We start from the raw sequence: 20,313 nt of genomic DNA on the forward strand, positions 1-20,313 counted from the left end.
TACCAGGACAAGGCTTTCACATGCTGTGAAAGCTGGCATTAGAACCACGCTGCATTTTGTACCTTTGGCATTTTTTCTGTAGCCATTATGCTGGATTCAAACAGATGTGGAGACCATTACAGCCTCTATTCCAAAAAAATGACCTGGCCTTCACAGTTTGAGCGTGACTGAACTTGCAAATCGGACTGAAGTCTACTCTGAAAAGGATAAAACCAAGGAGGAAAAAAAGTTAATATTTCCACCTCCTCTTTTCTAAGCCAGACTTGCATTTTTGAATGCTGGTGGTTGATGGCACTTTTGAAGGTTGCCCGAAGCCTACTGTAAGCAAAGGCAGCAGTGGAGCTGCTTCACTTCGCTTGGCAGGCATCCCAGCACAGCAGTGCCCTCCCAAAGTCCCTGCTGAGCATGCTGCAGGTGCAGGAGAGGAAAAACGCAAGACTGTGTGTCATCCCAGCAGACCCACTGCCTGACTAAGGATTCAGCTATGGAAGGAAACCCTGCACAGACTCACCATAGCTATTTGTGGCTGCCATCACCTGCTCAGACAACCAGCTACTGCACAACTCTGCAACCCAAGTTTTGCAGTTACGTACCACAATTTCGGCACCGTTTCCATTAAATCCGTAACATATACAGTCAAAGTCTGACGACCATTTAACAGTGGGGACGATACTGTCAAAACCGTAAAGCGCTGACTGCAGTTGCATCATTTGCTTGCTGACTTCTTATGCAGATTTCCCTCTCCCTTACTAGAAGCAGTCACCCGTATATGCAGAATATTAAATGGAAAGGGATCATTAGGTCTCCCTTCTGCCATTGGCCCAGTTTCAAATCCCACCATTATTAGCTCTCCTAAAAAACATTTGTGCTGTCTGATGCCAATTAGCCAAGAAATCTAGATAAAAGGAAGTATTCCCTTTGTGGAGAACTAACGCTTTGAAAAGGTACATACCTCTACAGGCTGGAAAATTAATCTGTCTCTTGATGCCCACAAGCCATTTACAAATGCTGTCCATAGCCTGGCTGCATCACAGAATTCTCTGACTTCCAGTATTTCATAGCTGGTGCAATGCTTACTCCCAGAAAACGGCAAGGAGCAGGTCAAGCCTCAGTATACCAGAACGCCCCTTCCTCCTGCTAATGTATAAATGAAGCTGATTTGTTCCCATGAGTTTTAAGGGCCTGTGACAGATCTTTCTGACAGAAGTCACCTCAAGTATCCATTACAATTACACCGTTTTCCCCTCCCCACAGATTTTAGAGAGAGAAGGAACAAGAGCACCCATGGAGCATTGGATAAAGCTAGGCACAACATGAAGAATTTGCAGAAATGTAAGTTGCTACTCACGTTTGCCATCGAGAAGTCCCCAGCATTGTACTTTTAATTCACTACCCCATTAACATGTTAATTGTATGCAAGAGCCCCCCAAAGAGACGGGAAATTCTAAAGGGTACCTCCTGGTAACCACCCCAAAATCACCTCAATGAAACTTGGAAGGGACCGGGATTGTGTGGCCTTGAGCTTTTCTGATCAGTTTGCCAAAAGTTTTCTTGTTTTTGAAAGAAACACGTTTGTCCAAAAAAAGCTAAGGCAGAAGGTTTTCATTTTCTGATCATGTAATTCAAAAGCAGCTGCGGAACAGCCTCATTGGTTCAGGCTAACAAAAACACTCTCTCCAAGTTAGCAAATTAGTATTCTCCCTGGTCTACAGATGAGGAGGAAAATGACAAAGAAGGACTTCATAATTGGTACCTATTAAAGAATGTTTCCAAGGTAGAAAACAAATTTCAGTCGGGAGATTCCATTCCCGGTTTTCTTAGACAAAATTTATTGATTTTGTAGCTACTAAAAGTGTTTCTATCAAAAGGCATGAAATTTAAACGCTTCCCAGCTTTCTATCACTTAACAATGCATTTTAAGACAAAGGCTGCTAGAAAAGCAAGCAGCATTACTAAGGCAGTGCCCTTTAGATTGAAAAAGAAAAGAAAAGAAATCCTCTTGGTTTTGTGAGCAACCTGTAGGATTCCCTGAGCTGCTACGATTTATCATCACTTGCTGGAGGACAGGAAGCAAGGTTGGCAATATCATATGCTGAAAACACCACGCAATGCCAGCCACAAGTAAACACTGAAAAATATTCCCGCAGTGTGCCCTTGAAGAATGATGTCTGGCCTTATCCAGAAATCCAATGTCATACAAAAATGTACTAACTTATGTTAGGTAAGTGAAGGCTTTTAGGGAGAGGAAGAAAAATAAACTTAATGATTTAAGCAGCAATAAACTAAATCTTTAACTTCGACAGCCATTACAAAAATTTGTTTCTCATCTTTGCATCTACATGAGGTTTGAATACTAGTATCTGATTGCTGTACCAGTGAGCAGAAAAGCACAATAATCCACTTTTCCACTGATAAGATTAAATTCATGTAAGTATCTCTTTAAAAACCTGGGTATAAAACTGAAATAACGAAGAGTTGATAAACACATGCAACACAGAAAAAAAACCCTTAAAATGTCGAAGTTGCTTTAAGTCTCGTCACTTTACATTGCCAGCAAAATACCTACGTGCCTCCTACCCAGTCCTGCCTCACTGGAAATCCTGCAGCAATACAGTCCCCTATTTGCATGGACAGTGCCAGGAGGGATCTCTCTCACCTGGGAACTGCATTCTGCGGTAATCCTAATACCTCTACCATGGTCCTGCCACCATGCCAACCAGAAAGCCTCTTGCACGCTTCACTCCCGCGCTCCGTGTTCTCTGCCTCAGCCGGTTTGGAATGCAGAAAAGCCAGAGCCGAAGCCCGTCAAAGGCAAGACTCTGTTCAGCTCCTTGGCTCAAGTTGAACAATAGCCGCCCTTCGGTCGCTCGCCTTCCCTCGCAGCGCCTGGGACGCACGTCCTCCCCGCGACCAGCGACATGATCGAGCCGGGATGGGCAGCCACTTCATTTTTTCCTGTCCCAAGGGAGGCGGGGGGGGGGGGGGGGGGGAGCCGAGAGGCAGCGCAAGCACTCAGGGTGGGGTGGAAGGGGGTGTGGGCAGGAGGAGACTCCTGTTAAGCAAAAATATGTCCGATGCCGAGAAAATCCAGCGATTTCAAGCAGCTGACTTCAAGTCTAAAAATCAGTTACAGGGAAACTTAGGAGGCTGGTAAAACTGCATACACTGTCCGGACTACATACAGCCAAGTCAAGATGAAAACACAGTTTTGCCAGCTGAACAAGGAACTACGTCTGAACGTGCCTGATAAAACTGCACTTTATTTGAAGACCTTTTCCCACTGCAAATGTTTCTACAGTTTAGGAAATATGCAGTACCAAAACAAGCCCTGGAGAGTCACTTCAACAATGAACTTCCCCCCCCCCCCCCCCCCCCCCCCCCCCCGCTTTGTTTCCTGCACTGCCTTCCTCCCCCCCCCCTTAAATTCAATTTAAGATCCATGGCTTTGAAAGTGAAATGGTGAAGTCTGATACCACGAGTCTTTTCCTGAGCTCTGTTCATTTTTATTTTAGCAGTGCTGAGAGCTGAACTTCCAGGTATAGCTCTGGTCTAAAATAAAAAGACAAAAGCTGCTCTGTAAGGCTCCAAAGCAAAAACATACAGAGTTTGGTTACTGCTGCCGTTGTAACGTCCCTTATCCATTGTAATGCTCCTGCTGAGAATAGCGTGTCAAGTTGGATCAGTTTAAAAGTCCACGGCTTTGATTCCCAGCAGATCCCACCTGCCAGTCGGGGACCAGAGCAGACAGGCACGCACACAGGAGGAATGCAAAGTTGTTCAGCCTGTTGCTGAACAGGCTAAAATTGCTCGCGAAGAGCCGAGGCTGCACGCTCCCTCCCACCTCCTGCAGTTCGTGAGCGTGCATGCGCCTGTGGGGCTGAACACACCTATCTTACTCTAATTTTGCCACTTGTTTGCAATAAGGTATTCTCCTCTGATTTAGTCCTTTTGTTCCGCTAATGCTACCCATCTCCTTTTTTTCTTGCTGGATTACTTACGATGAGCTTCTGCACATTCTCTTAGGGAACAACCTCCCACTCCCTCACAGCGTTTCCCCGGAAGAAACAGCAGCTTCGGTCACCCTAGCCCCTACCAAGGCTCACGTGAGAAATCTGCCTGAAAAGCACAGCGTAACCCTTGGGAAAGAAACTTGTTGAATGCATGCTCAAACAATACCGACTGCAAAATAAATAATAGAAAATTATACTTGCTCCCTTGCCCTCTAAAGCTGATCACTGAACTATACGGAGGGATCTTGCACCAAGATTAGCGCTAGAACAGAACAGCAGCTCAAAAATACCACCACCACCACCCCCCTGCAAAAAACCCAACCCTGTCTAACAGCAGTGTAAAAAAATAAACAGACAGACAAATTGGTTTGACCTGCTGCTTAGAAATGGCCAATTACCGGAAACGGTAGGGCAAAACGGTCTCATGATCTCAGTTGAGCCAGATTCTGCAAAAAAGCAGTTACAGCTTATAAGAGATTGCAATCTCCTCTCTCTTACCACCCTTGCTCCGCAAAAAAACCAAATACTATGGTAATTATATAGAACACCTCATTCCAGAGCGCTGTACCACCTACATTCGCAGCACCACAGAAAAGCATCTTTCTGGAGGGTGGAGCAACATCAGACAGTTTATGTATACCACAGAGCATGATAGAAAAGATGGAAAAATTAAGGACTGGGCCATTCAAATTAGTCTGTACATCTCTTCAAAGAGTTCTGATTCTTTTATAGGCAAACCCTGGCTTTTTTCTTTTTTTTTTTTTTTTTTTTTCCTTTGTCTCATTACATTTCTGGGTTTTGTTTCCATGTTTTGCTTTTTCATTTCACATCATTTATAATCCTTCATTTTTTAATCAGGTTCAAACAGAAGGGTTAAAACTTTGGATCCATCTCTGAAATAAGGCCATAATGTGCCTATTTCTTCCAAAGAAGCCATTTTTAGTGATGTGGGAAGATTAAGTCCTGGTATCTATTTTTGTAAACGCTAAAGCTTGCTGTATTGACCTCAAAAAAAGATTTCTGAAATGCCAAAGGAGCCATCCGGCTCAAGCAAATACACCTGCTGAAGACTTAGGAATAGACTGCGAATTTGGAAGATACTAAAAAAAAATAAATAAATAAATCAGGGTGTGGGGTGTATGGCGTGGGGAACACAAACCATACAAGTACTCTAGAAACCTACCCAGCCTCAGGAATTTGAAATGCAATTTGCGAAGCCTAGGAATAAAAGTTATTTCCAAAAGACCATGACACTGAACAAGGATTATAAAATGAAACCCCTGATATTACCATGTGACTTTTGTTCAAATAACCAATCTTCTGACAAATGTTAAGATTCCACTTCTCATAAAAAAAAGGCCTGTTAAATTGGAAGAACAGGAGGTTGCCTCGAGTATCTCAAGAAAAATGTCAGTGCAATGAATTAACTAGTTCCCGGCCAGCTCCACCGCCTCTGTTCAAACCAGGCATGGTCACAGCTTGTGACTCCGGAGGCGGCTGCAGAAGAAACCTATTAGCAGAGCAGAAGCACTAGTGCAGAACAGATAAAAAGAAAACAACTGAGGTGTGGACCTTTTTTTTTTTAAAATAAAATCTAAATTTTACATGTAAATCCATTTCTTTTAGTATAAATCATTTACAATTAAAGGCAAGATGTTGACTTAAGGTCTGTCTTCCTATGATCTAGCTGAACTGCTTAAAATTAGAAATACGTATGGGAACACTCAGCTTGCAGAAAATTTTAGAAACAGCAAATTAGGCCGGGAGAGAAGCTACTAGAAAAATGTTTTAATAAACATTCCCTTCATATATCCAGCATATTCCAGATTATCTAAAAAACAGCTGTCTGTATTCAGCAAAGTTTACATTACTTTGATGCAAAGGACTCAGAAATTAATTTAAAAACTAAAACACATCATTAGGCTTTCTAACATCTTAGAGGACTATATTTAAATTTTATATTTAAATTTATAAATAAATTTATATTGTTGTAATACATGCCGAGTATAGTGTCTTTATCAGGAAAAAGCACTGAATTCAGCTTGTATGCCTGTATTGATCACATTACCACCAAGAGCATGAGGGAGAAGTGATGCGGCATGAGGATGGTATTTCAGTGTGGATCCTCTTTTTTCCACAAATATTGGGACTGCTGGCAGCACAGAGAAAAGCGGTGCTTTCTCTACATGCCCACGTATCCAGAAATGCCACACTGAGCCCCAGCTGCCTCCAAGGTACCCATGCAGGGTGCTGGCAGCAACTGGACGCTCTCTGGGAGGAGAGACTGGGGCTGCCCCAGCTCGGTAATGAAGGTGTGAAGGTGTAAAAAGGGGCAGGGGAAGGTGGTGGTTCAGGTTTTGCTCCTCCAAACTTGTTGTAATTGGCAATAAATGAAATTAATTTTCCCCAAGTCAAGCCTGGTTTGCCTGTGACCATGACTGGTAAGTGGTTTCCGTGTTGTTCTCTTGACCCGTGAGCTTATCGATCTTATCTTCTCCCTGTCCTGTTGAGGAGGGGGGTGAGAGCGGACAGCCAGCAGCCGGCCCAGGTCAACCCACCACCAGATGCTTTGCCAGGAGCAGGAATAAAACATCTCTTCCAAAATTCACGTTCTCAGAAATCCACCAAAAAAACCATTCCTTAAATCCTTCCTGTTTGCTCGTGGGTGGAACGGTTAACACCTCACCCTCACTGTCAAAGCAAGACCAGAGCACTAATCCAACACCGACCAAAAGTGACCGCCTGCTAGAGGCTCTGTGAGTTTCCCAGCCTTTAGACCAGCAATCCCCACCACCACCTGCAGCCAAGGGGTGAAGTAGTCGACTGTAAGAGCAAGCCCTAGTTATCTGCACCACATCGGCATCTTTGGGTCAGCAAGGTTGGTGACCGCTGCTCTAGACCTTCCTGCTATCGTTTCAGCCCATACATGCTACAGAGCAGTGGGAAAAGACCATCGGTGAGGAATAAGTGAGATGACCGGCGTTTTCAACGGTCAGATTCTCACCTAAATGACATCTAACTTGCTGGGAAAAAAAAGGTTGCTAGGTCAAGAAAATATTTGCAGTTCCATCTGAGATTTTTTCAGAAAAAAAAAGGGGACGAAAATTCAATTCTTCACTGGGTAATGCACAAGATAAAGCAGTCTCAAATATGCATCAAGAATTATTAGCTTGTAGCCAAAAGCACTTTACTGGACACCGAGTTGAATCTTAATGGACACTAATCACTGCTAGAACGTACGGTCCTCTCCATCTCCAAGGCAGCTTTTGGGAATTGGGGATTTGCTTGCGACACAGAGGTGCCTGTTAGAAGAGTTTCTGATGAACTCCAGCAGAGTTCAATAGCCCACTTTTCCTCTGTGGCTTTATTATTTTTCTTTTAAGTAAATTATCTCTCTGCTGTGCTGCCAAAACATTTTTGTCTGTTTTGCAGATAAAAATCACGGTTATAATTCTTTCCTCCCCTTGCGCTACGGAAGAGTGATCACTTACTAAAGGGGGAGCAGGTTAGCAAAATATACAGTTCATGCTTGGGTAAGTCGAATTTAATACCTAAGCCACCTCATATATTATGAGCCTTTCTATTTATGCATCAATAAAATGTAGTTCACCCACAGGTGTGTCACCGCCCAATAACGTGTAAATATCAAAAGATGGTACAGGAAATACTGAAAACTCTGCTTCTTTTATTTATTATTTCTTTAAAAAACTCTGCTTCCCAGAGGTGTCATGGAGATTAATTAGCTCACGTTCATAGACTATTTTGAAGATGTAAAAATATTACTGCCTGATGGAAAACAAATCTCCTGAGGTCTTGCATGGAAAAACCCAATATATAATTGACAATGGATTTCTTACCCCACTACAGCAAGTTCTACCATCCTCAACCAGAATTCATTAAGAAAGAAAATCCCCCCAAATTTCTGGTCTTAAGGCAGCAACGACAGAAAGTTCTGCAGTACTTCTAATGCAGATGCACAAACCCCTTTCACTGCATACCTTCAGAGACATTTCAGCACGGGCAGCTCAGATGGAAACCTGCCAAAGGCCACAACAATCCATAATGCCAAAACAAAAATACACGGATTCACAGCGTTTCAGCACTCCAGAGATAAGATACAGGGCAGCTCACTGGTTATTATAAGTTCAGTACCTGCCAGCCCTGCTTGTCATAAGAATATCCAACATATCGTGACATGGAGAAAAGGGAGAGATATGAGAGGAGAAAAGACCTGTTCAAACCTCCTAGGAACAACACAAAACCAAGGGGTGGGGGGAAATACGAAAAAGCAGAAGTGACAGTCCCAAACTTCATTAAAATAAAAACATGTTGTGGTTTTACTACTCAGCATAGTGCGCTTATTTAAAACAAATCTATTTCTTTACAGTTCCTGGAAGTGTGACTTGAATGGTCCTCCAGACGGTCTCTGTGTTTTCCCCACTGTTTGTACAGGCTTGTCCATCAAATATTGTGCATGTATTTTTCTTGAAGTTTGGACTATAAAAAGATTACAGAAACACATGAATGCTACAGAAGTGGATGAACTCGTAACACAAAGTATGCATTGCCAGCATGAGATACGGAACTTTAGGCTGTGCCTAGGACAGAAGAATGTGCAACCCTAATGAAATAGTATTCAAAAGCGAGGCACGAGCCCTAACTGCAGTGCACAAAGACATACCAGAAGTAGTTCAAGTAACAGGAGCTTTAAGAATGTGAGAGCACAAACTTCAGCTGTGGCAGAAGTGGGTAGTAACCCAAGCTCTTCTGAAAACCTCACACAGCCCTTGTTCAAACCTCTGCTGCCCTGGCTCCACTCTTACCGTAAGTGCACTGGCTAGATCAAAGCTAACAGAGCAGCTTCAGATTACACCCAAGTTACACTCCGGGCTGCTACTAGGGGTGAGCCCAGAAGGGGAAACCATTTGGCTCTCCTACTGTCCCCTTAAGCAACACGCTCCCACCACCTCCTTTGCGTTGGAGCCACCACACAGCTGCAGGGTTATTTGGAACACCTACCAGGTCAGATTCAAAACTAACCCTTCAACACTTACTGGGACGTGAACATGATTTTGCTGCGCTAAGTCGAACCGATTCACCTGGCAAGCACACAATGGAACCGGCACCAAGAAGGGTGGCAAAGCAGGGACACAACAGCGTGTACACCCCGGCGCGGTGGAGACAACTTAGTATATTTAATTTCATAGAAACTTCAAACTAGATGCACTTAATCCAATTTCACAAATATTTACATTGTCAAGCATCAGATTATGCTAAAACAATAAACTGATCAGCAACTAATTCCATAACCAATACCGAAGTCTGAACCAGATTTATTTACATCAACATTTTAAAATTTAATTCAACAGTTCAAATTAACTCCAGACAACCCTTAAGATAAGGAAAATCGGGCTGTAGGAAGGAAGGTTAATTCTCCATTAAGTGTTAAGTCGGTTGTTACTGAAGGAAGAAAGGCAAGTATACATGGTTGGGTGAAGTGTAATTACTTTTTACCACAAGATCAAACAATTATAAAAGAGAAGCTACACAATTTAACAACCCGCAGTAAAGTTCATGCATGATTTGAGGTAGATTTCTCTAAAGAATTTCATAAATAAATTTTTATTATTGTTTTGAGAAACCAAGGAAAAGGATAGCTTCCTTCATAATAAACCAAAGTTTGGTTAGAACACAGTCAACAAATCTGCCCTAGATGGTCCAAAAGCTTCCCGTTCTCAGCAATTAAGCCATTGCGCAGCATACTCTACTTATAAAGTGTTTCTATGCTCACATAACAACATTTTAAAACCTCTAAAGCGATTTTTTTGTGTGCTGGAAGTAGTAGGCAGGGATGTAATAATACATTTCCAAGAGGAAAAAAAAGAAAACCCTAACGGATTACATGTCAATACTAGAAAGTTACGATTATGTGTTCATACCCCTGTTAATCCCTGCTCTAAAAAGGTTTAAGATCTAAACAGATAAAATTTGCTTCATGATGAAACTTGGCTTTCAGTACAGATGATCTCTGTGCAAGGGAATAAAGTTTCAGCAGTGTTCAGAACAAAACAAAATTCTTTGGCTTCACTTGTGTTATAGAAGAAGAAAAAGATAGCAGCTTGGCAATTTTCTGTAGACAAATAACTTCAATTGCCCAGGGGGAATGTCACTGAGATCCAGGCATCCTGTTTTGTTACATCTAGCCTCCCTGGAGTCAGTTTTAATTTCAAGCAGAGTTGTCTAAATTCTTCATCCTTCCAAGGCAGGCAAATTGCACTGTACATTGTCCAAATTTCAGATTACTTCAGGGCTTTCCCCAAAGTTTCTAACCTCTTTTTTGGATGAAAAAGATAGCAGGACACTTTTCACACAGTAAATTTTTCCCTGTGTAGACTTTTGTTCTTTAACAATGCCCAAAAGCAGCTGTATTTCACAAGAGATTTTTAAAAATGCAATTCACAGTTTGCATTTATTTGCATTTTGGGATAGAACACGATGGGTAAATAATGTCAGCTAAAGACAGTTAAAGTTTTGGAATTTCAATTGATCTTGGCATAGCTACAATCCCTACTAATCATACCCAACAGTCGCAGCACTAAGAGATGGTAACCCAACGCACTAGCACAGAGGAGCAGGCAAAGGATAAAGTCTTTAGCAAACCCTGGTCTGCGCTGTGATGTGAGCCAAAGGCTTCAGACCTCAGCTCACAAAAGGCTCCCACGCATGGGTTCTGGCAAGTGTCAGGGCAGGGCTGAAGAGCCGCAGGGCTAAATGCATGCAGTGCCCACCTCAGCCTACAGAAACACAGCCAGCGCTTCGGCCACCGCCAAGCAGGGTCAAACCACACAAGTGCAGAACGGTGCTTTCCGTACTGATCTCATTAGAGCATGGTACAAAGCACTTACAGGTCAAAAAAAAAAAAAATAATCCTTAAACCGCTCATCAGGGGTTGCTAAATTAAACAATAAAGGCAACGGACAGTAACGCGCCTGATCCTTCAGACGCCCGGCTCTGCAGAGAGGAGGACGTGAGGCTCTCACACGTGTGTATTGTGTACGTATATACAAACATGCTCGTGCAAGCCCGAATCGGGCAAACCCAAAGACTTGCAAACAAGTCAGCACATCTAAATCCATCTTCCTGCCAGAGATACTGCTATACAACACACCCCTCAATTAGAGGGCTAAACCCAGAGCTCTATTTTGCATCCCTGCCATGCGTAACAGTTGACAGGAGACGGCTATTTTGCACATAGTGACACAGTGAAAAAGCAGACAGTGCTATTGGGAAAATTATTTCATCAAGACACATCATAAATCCCTACGGCTGAGATACAGGGAGCTGTAAACTGCATTTGTCATCCTCACTTTCTAACAAATATTCTTTGTAGGGAAAGTTCAGTGGTGGAAGGTGAAAGGACAGCCCTGTTTTGAGCCCACAGTTTTGTTAGGAGTTACAGGAAGACCATTATTTCAAATTCCTGCACTTCCCTCAATAGATCTTTACCAAATATGTAAAGATTGGTGCATTGCAGATTCTTTCATCAACCAGGTCACAAACAACCTCTCTTCTTCCAGAACAGACTATCCATCCCCACCCCTATCCTCCTCCCCTCCAAAAAAGTAGTTGCCCTTTTCAGGTATTCATCCTAAAACGTTAGTAGCACAGGGATTGTAATTATGTGGTGAGCACACAGTAAATCTATTTGTTCTTTCATCACTAAGTGCTCATTCCAAATGGAATGCACAGAAAGCAAGGCTCAGCTTCCATTGTTTTAGTTGCAAACAACCTTGTCTCAGAAGCAGCAGTTACTGAAGTAACTTAGAAATCTTTTTAGCTAATGTTTGTTCTCTCCTGCCAAGTTTTTACCTGAAGGAAGAGCAAGGGCTGTGTATCTTCTTGGTGCAATCCCCACGTAGGAGGGCTCGGCAGCAGCTTGCAGGAACTCTTAAGAGGTACATGCCAGACAGCAATGAAACCAGATGTCACTTCACTAATCTTCTGTCGCTCACTCCATTTTCAAGCCTCTGGAGGCAACCTTTTAAAACAGTACAGAGGCAGGACTCCTGCACAGCTAACGGGTCACCTGATAGCAATGCAGTATGGATCTGGCACCAAAACAGACTGATGCTTCATTTTTATCACTTCTTCCCTTGTTTGTGTGATCAGAGCATCTTCTCTATTCAGTGGAATACTTACTGAAAAAATGAGCTTGAGGGAATGCAAAGGGGGTGATCACTAAAATGAAAATCTATCAAGTGTGCAATGAAGCCAGAGGATCAGGAAGTTAAAAAGTCATGTCTGAAGATCAAAATTCCATCTTCACCAAAGTTCAAAACTGTACATGTAGTTCACCACAGTACGGAAGGTATATTTTGTTTATTGGCTCTAAAGTATACTCCTGAAGATGCTTAGAGATCTAAAATTAATTTTAGCAGCCTCGGTCTTTCTGAAAAAGGTAGTGATAGCTGAATTTTCACAATAGACTGAAACTCAGTACTCTCACTTAGGTGCTTAACTTGAAGAAATTCAGGTTTGAAAAAAAATCCGACTTGGGTGATTTACCACCGAGCTAGAATTCCCAATTAAGTGCCCCCTCTAACAGTTGTGTGATCAGGAAAGTCAGGGTGGCCAGTTTCCTATCTATTTGCATTTTAGTGCTGATCTCCCAAGCAGAGGACATGTTGCAATACTGTTTTCACCAGAAGTTGTGCAGTCTCCTTCCCGTACAACCACTAGACCATGCGTTTTTATGAAAGTTGTAGCAACTCAGTACCTCAGAGATCTTTATCTCTCTGAAATTCAGTATTTCTTGGCTGGGAGAGACTAACTATTGGAGAAAGGGGGACACACAGATACAGCATCAGTTTTATTTCATTCAAATAACAGGCTGTAAGCAATCAGAGAAGCTTCTGCACAAGACAAGCTACAGTTGCTTTATGACGATCGGCAGGTAACACACATGCTGGGAAGAGAAAGTCAAAAAGTGATAGAAAGCAAAACTGAGAACCAGTGAAACGCTGGCTGTAAGGAACTCCCGGTGGTTATCTCATCCTGTTTTCCACCCAGAGTGGGGCAGCACCTGATGAGGTCAGCTGTGGCTTCGTCCAGCTGAGCCATGAAAGCCTTGAAGGATGGTTTCTACAACCTTGCTTTAGTGCTAAATTATCCTCCTGGTGCCAAACTTTCCCTGAATCTCCCAAACTTGTGGCCATTCCCCCCTTGTTTTATCATCTACCACTACTGGGAAGGGTTTGGCTGCATTATCGCTACCTCTTTCAAGTAGCCATAGACTATCACATCACTCCCTTAGCCTCTTTTTTTGCCAGCCTGAACAAGTTGAGCTCTGTCAGCCTCTTTTCATGGGTCCCCTACTCCTGAACAGAATGACCCTGGCAGATCTCTGCTGGACCGTCTCCAACCTTCTTCAAGTGGTGGGCCCAACACTGGACCCAGTATTCTCGGTACGAGGCAGCAGCATGACCACTCTGCCATCGCCACGTTGCTGGTTGCAAAGGCGATCTCCACAGAGACATCCTGAGAATGACAGCTCACCAGGGCACGCGAGATCCGTTCCAAGGAGGAGAACAGATGATAACAGCAGGTTGCATGGATCAAACTGTACCAAAGGATGGCGAGAAGAGCTGCAATGTGAGTCAGCAGCTGAGTAACAGCTATTAATGCCCTGCAGAAAGGCCAGTTGGTTCTCTGATGTGAAATATGAAGATGACTCCAGCACAAAAGTTTGGAAGACGAGCTAGAGATCTGTGCAAGGGTGAATAGACATTGACATGCAGTAGACGCTGTATACGCAGAGCTGACTGCGTAGAAGCTCCTGACAGGTGTAAGACTTGCTTAGCCAGATTGTCCTCAATCTTGGTGGCTGTTCTCTCTCCAGCCAAGAAAGGGGAGTATATTTTCAGGGGGGCAGGGAAGGAAAGAAAAAAAAAAAAAAAAAAAAAGAGGAAAAGAAAAAGAAGTGGCTGCTTTAATTATGTGCTTCCCGACACTTTTGTCAGCAACGAAGTAGTTTAAGGAGTCCCTACCTTCTCTCCTCTCACCTTCGGCTGCTTGTTTCTATTGCAGAACCATTCCAGCAGAGCTCCTCATCTTCATGCCCCATTAATACTGTTTAGGACAATTAGACCAGCGAGGGCAATAGTCAGCAAGCACACTAGTATTGAGTGTGGGTAGAGGGTACAAATAATGTTTTCCCATTGATTAGACCAAGTAACCGGACACAACCCAAAATTTCTCAATGTTAAGTGACTCAAGGTGAGGACAAAACGAATATTTGCAAAGAGCATCCTCACCTCTGACCTGCTTTCAGCAATCTTTTCTCAAGAGCCTTCATAAGCAACAGTCACAGATGCGACTGAGAAAAAACAGGGTTAACTAGTTTCAACAAGTGAAATGGTCTTTATTTTCTTCTCAGGTGACTTCATCTCCAGATGTAAAAAGAAAAATCCATTTGCATCAACACTAGCCTTTCTAAGCGTCAGAGAATCTCAAAGAAGTCTCTCCCTGATGACGCTCTTTCCTAATCATTTAACAATAAATTAAAAAAACAAAAAACAAACCCCAAACTATTTCCCCACTTTCAAACTCTCCTGATAATTTCACATGTGCAGGTGAAAAATCCCTTATTGATGCCACAAAGATGCACTCAGATACCAGAATCAAAAATTTCACTACACATTCTCCTTAACAGGTCTTATTTAGTGTGAGCAGGTGGCGAGAAGGAAGCAGAGTAAGAGAGAAGAGGATTATTTTGGGAAAGGAAGCAGTAACTGTTACTAGTCTGTCAACTAGTATGAATGGTGGAAATCTGAATCATGCTTTTACTGCATGAATGGTTAATTCTGATATGCTCTTAAAAATGTGATCCTTTACAAAGGATGTAATCTTCCTGACACAAAAAAAAACCAGAAGAGCAGCAGGATCCGAAGCAGAAATGACAGCAATAGAGTGATGGACAAGCTTCAGTTTTCTTTATCTTAACCCCTCCCTACAACATTTTAGGTGCTGGTCTCCAGGGCCTGGATCACACTTGGTAACAGAATTAGCCCATTGAAGGAAATGCCTGAAAGAAGGAAGGAGGCTGTCAGCCTGGAGTTAGGGAGAAATTACAGCTGCGTTTCTAGCTTCCCTGAATGGAAGCACCTCTGAATAAGCACTGCCAAGATGAAATCCTAGCAAGTAAATGACATATCTAGAGCGTGCCTATTCACTCACAGAGAGGTATTAATACAATGGTACAGATTACACACCATGGAAATTTCATGGCATATCTTCAACGTACAGCTTGCTGACACAACTTGTGCCTTCCAGACAGGAATTAAGAATTTCAACGTCAGAAACAACCTCTCCACTGTGCAAGCCGAGGGCAAGTTCCTAAGCTAGCAGTAAATGGTGAGTATCCTCTGGAGTTACAGTTTTTAAATGATCTTTTCACTGTTTAAACAAGTCACTTTCTATCTTGTGTTGTATCTCTGTGTCCACCCCTCCGGCTCTCATTCAGGGGTGACCACAGTGGTTTCTGCCTGCATGGAAGGGATGGCTCAGCTGCTCTTGCAGCAGCTGCTGAACCATTGCAAATTACAGTTTACTGTACTGAAGTATATGGAAATTGGTGTCTATCTTAGTACGTGGACTGTAAACCATGGTGGTTCAGCAGCTGCCTCACGAACAGCTGAGCCAACCCGGCAGCAAGGGTAAAAATGAAAGAGACAGCAAGAATGACTACAACAGCCCTTGGGTAAAGCACACTTGACTTAATGTTGACCTTTGGTGAGTTACACATTTCTTGCTTCGACTTCTCAGCTGTAGCGTGGGTAGTTTCTCTCCCACACACTTCCTAGGAATGGTGCTGCAAAGATGTGTGCACAATGCTATTAAAAATGCCACAAAAAAGAACGCAAAATGGATGCTACTGCTGATTATACAAAGCCCCTGAAGAACACACACCATTCCAGTTCCTCCATTAACAAAAAGACTGACCTTGTACAATACTCTATATGTTTTGTACAAGGTATAACTATAGCACTACAGATGCAAACGAGTTCCATCACCTGATTTCCCCCCCCCCCTTTTTTTTTTTTTAAAAAAAATCAATATATCACAGTAAGGTTGCCATACCTCCCTTTAAGGAAAAAAGCAAATGCCATTGCTACGCCTTAACCTCTGCACTACAGCCAGCCCTAAGAAGTTCTTCTGCAAGTAGTAATTTCAGATATCATCATAAGATGCAAGGCCTGCTGTTGCCATGTTATGCACATGCTTCCCTAGGACAAGCTAGATATTCTTATCAGCTCTGCATAGCAATTTCTCAACTAGATATTTCAGCTGCCTCTGCTGCACTTTTCAGCTTTTGGTGTCCATTCCAAAGCTATTTTAGTCCAGTTGTTATCTGTACTGCTGGTGATATGTCCCGGCTGCCACCATCTGTTTCTTTCTTTATAAAAAGATGTTCAATGGCTTCCTTCACTGGTTTGTCCCCTGGCTCAGCATCTTGACACAAAGCTATTCCCCCTGCAACCTACTTTTTTCCATTAGCAGAAATTCTGTAATCATGCAAGAAACATTTCTAACCAGGATGTGAAAACAAGGGAACTACCTAGGGTGCTGCAATCAGAGATTATATATAACCTTCCCTCCTGTTTACCCTCATCCTTCCTCACAGTACAGGCATTGCTCAGTTTTAATCCAGCTCTTGTCTGTCTTCCCCTCCCGCTGCATGCCCACTTCCTTTAGCTACACACTTTGTGACATCTATATTCATTGAAGTTGCAGCTCTCATATGGAGAGGCCCACGCGGATACAAGTTTTCCTTGTACTTTTAATATATTCTTGTCAGGCATACATGAAGTAGCACACTAAAAGATGCCACATGCCCCTTAAACTCTACCAAATACACACAGCAAGGCATATACCCAAATAGCACAGTCATCCATTCTGTATGGAAATTCAAGAAAAATGAAGAAGGTTACATTTAAAAACGTAACAATGGGATTTCCAGCTATTCAGATGCTCAGGAAAATCTAGTAATTCTTGTACAAATTTTTTTTCACATGGTACAGAAAAAGAAGGCATTTAAAACCTGGATTTTGCAGGTCTTTCTACCTTGCAAATAATATTAATTGCCTAGTACAGACTGGTTACAATATGATTCTTTATTCATCTCACTAGCTACATACCTGAGTAAGTACTTTGCCTGTAATTCCATGTAAACATGTTTAATACTGGTTTTAGTTCCAAACGAGAATAAGTATTTGTTATATGGCAAAAGAAGATGATAATTTAGATAATTTAGAGCTGTATTTGAAACGCCACACACAAATCCAATAGGAGTTCTGTTCACAGCACTCATCCGCAAATATTTAGCGGTTTTCCCTCCTAAATCCCCAACCTGCCCTGTTTCTTTTCAGACTTCTAACCCAGGAATCAAATAAATCCAAAAAACCCCCAAAACCAACCAAGAATGCTGCCTGCCTTCCTCAAATAAGGAAGAGTTAAGTAGTGTTATTGGCAAGTATAAATAAGCAAGTACTACAGTTTCAATGTGTTAATTAGTTATCTAGAAGAGCAGGACTTTAATTACTTGTGTGCAATATACTCACAGAATAAAATTCTTTGGCATAAAAAACAGCTGAGCCTGTGAAATGAAAAATACTATACCTGCTCTTCACCTTTGTTGATAATGTTATCAAGGCTGCTTTACTATCTAGAGACATGCTGCTTTTTTCCTTATAGCTCACTCTCTCCCAGGACTGGTATTCTTTTACAGCTGAACTGAGAAAGAATTGCTCCTACATTCAATCAGGCTACGTCAAGAAAACCTTCTTGCATAGATTGGGAATAGAAAGAGGAATTCGCTTGTGTGTGGTTGCTGCCTCCATTCACTTTTTGCTTCTTCTGGAAAGAGCTGGAATAATGCTCTTCACGCACCCACAGGTGGGGTGGAATAAAGAGGGGGAACTGGGCCAAATCTGGACTTAGGAAACTACTGTAACAGAACTTTTCTTTGTCATTTTTAATACCTGCCCTTTCTTTTGCTTTCCCTAGATTTCAACATGTATAATTACAGCCAACAGCAGCAGGCAGTTGGTCGGTTCTTTTAGGAACTGTGCCCTGAACACACATGAGGTAAGTTACAGAAAAACCTGTTACCCAGTACTTGTTAGGAAAATGTGAAGCAAAGGACATTCCAGAGAGACTCAAAAGCGAGGCAAAACATAACCAACCTAATAGTTCTAAAAAACCCCAGCGGGAACCACCGATGTCTGTCTGCAAAGCTGCATTCCTATTGACCTGCGTTCAGGAGCTCTCCGTTGTAAACCCCAGGGCTGCCAGGTATACCAACACAGCTACAAACCTTCCCGCCTGCAGGTACCTGCAGAACAACCTCACTGATGGCTGGATAAATCCTGGTGTTTGGAAATTAATTTTGCCGGAGGCATTTACAAACAGCACCACCGTCACAGGACCTCCATCACCACCACCTAGCTGCCACGCCACCCACCTCTGCAGGCTCCTTTGCAAGGAGGCTGCCTGGCAAGCAGTGTCTGCTGATAGAGCCGGCGGCTATCAATTAAAATTAATTTATTGCTGCCGAGGTTTGGACTTACCGAGTTTGGCGGCCCCCTCTGGTGGGTACTCGGGGAACTGGCCCTCGGAGGGGACACTCACTGTCCGGCGCAGGCAACGGCCTTTCGTGGCATCTGCCTGCGGTTCCTGGACCCCATCCACAGGCACCTGCACAAAAAGGTTGACGACAGCTGTTAATTTGCTTATTTTTCATCATACTGATAAAAAACGGCTGGTTTTCGACTCATCCAGTAATAACTTCCAGATGCAGTTCGGCCTTCCCACAGCATCGCTGAGGCTCACCAGGAAAGCACCGGAGCGGTGGGAAGCGGTGGGCTGGTGCAGGTGTGCAGCAACCCGCGCCCCAGCAGCACCAAGTCAACGCAGCCGACCCATCTGACTAACAAGGCAATCCCTGCCTTTCCAAACTGCTTCTCCAACGCCAGACCCACTGCTATCCAGCCTTGCCCACTTCCACGCTGGGAAGTCAGGCGAGAGGCTGCTGGTCAGATAGCTACATGTGAAACTTGGAGATTACAAAATCGTTTTTACAGTCTTGGCACACATTCAGCAATCAGCTACAGCATGTCAGAGGAAAACGGGCATTCTGCTGGTCATACTGGACACATGGAGAAGGGGGCTATCTTCTATGATTAAGTCAAACTCATCCTGAAAGTGGGACCTCGGAAAGCTCTAACAAGGGCTTGGGGTCCTCGCTATTCCACAGTAACAAAATTCTGTACGCTAATTCTCTTTAAAAGCACTGAATGTATAAAGATCTTGTTTCTCTTCCGAAATTCTGGCAGAACTTAAGCCCGCAGGGTTTGCTCCCTGCCTGACTTTGCCTTTAAACACCTGCCTGGACAACTGCGTTTTGCTAGAGAGGTGCTTATGCTGCAAAAAAAAAAAAAAAAAAAAAAAAAAAAAAGTGGTAAATTACGCTACCTATCACTAAGGCTGCAGGGCATTCAGACAACAGCTAAGAGCAATAAAAGAGCCTAAGCGATACAGTCTCTTTGTCCAACAGCACATATGTCTGGGAACAAGAAACGAGCCTGCTGCACTCCTAATCCAATCCCAAAAAACTTACAAAGGGACGTGTAGGATAAGGAAGAGAATCCAATTATTTTTATGAATTTATATGGCCACCTTTGTGTATCCTGATTTTGTTTCTATGATCAGCATGAGCTAAATCAAGCATCGATTAACTTGCATACAGAAAAACAGACAACTTCAGAGAGCTACCTGCTCGCCAGAGGTGCGACTCCGATTGCCCCAGCATGCAGACCACTGCCTTCCCCTGGTGGGCAATATTGCTGCCCAGCAGGAGGAACACTTCTGCTTTACCATTCTGAAGAAGTTTCCAAGTCAAGACAGCGAAGGTCTTTCAAACTGGTGAAAGGCTGGTAACCAAAGACTGGAGACTGCATCTCTGGAACTGTCTGGAACACCAGGTTCTCAGTCCCTGGCAACAACTGTTTCTGCAGCTGGGTGGCTCACAACGGGCAGGCAGCTGGGGGCAGTACTGTCTTATACAGTGTTTCTGGGCCCCACGCAGCCCAAACTGGCATGGGGAGGGGGGCAGCAGTGGGATATGATGGTTGATTAACAAGTCCAGATGGCATTTCCATCTCTCAACACGAGGACACCCCAACCGGGGAACTGGGAATTCCCCGAGCCTGCTGGCTGGTCTGCGTGGCGAGGAAGCCATACCCTG

General features: G+C 43.3%; 1 protein-coding gene across 8 annotated transcripts in view; it reads right to left on the reverse strand.

Annotated features, from left to right (window-relative positions):
- RASAL2 (RAS protein activator like 2) overlaps positions 1 to 20,313 on the reverse strand; it is a 187,917-nt gene that overhangs the window by 76,271 nt on the left and 91,333 nt on the right. For all 8 annotated transcript variants that reach the window (XM_056355864.1, XM_056355867.1, XM_056355866.1 and 5 more), the window contains exon 3: positions 18,638 to 18,764. In XM_056355864.1, coding sequence (XP_056211839.1) covers positions 18,638 to 18,764 — 127 coding nt within the window. The remainder of the gene's footprint in view (positions 1 to 18,637; positions 18,765 to 20,313) is intronic.

Source organism: Falco biarmicus, chromosome 11 (genome assembly GCF_023638135.1).
Source record: "Falco biarmicus isolate bFalBia1 chromosome 11, bFalBia1.pri, whole genome shotgun sequence".
NCBI classification, from domain to species: Eukaryota; Metazoa; Chordata; class Aves; order Falconiformes; family Falconidae; genus Falco; species Falco biarmicus.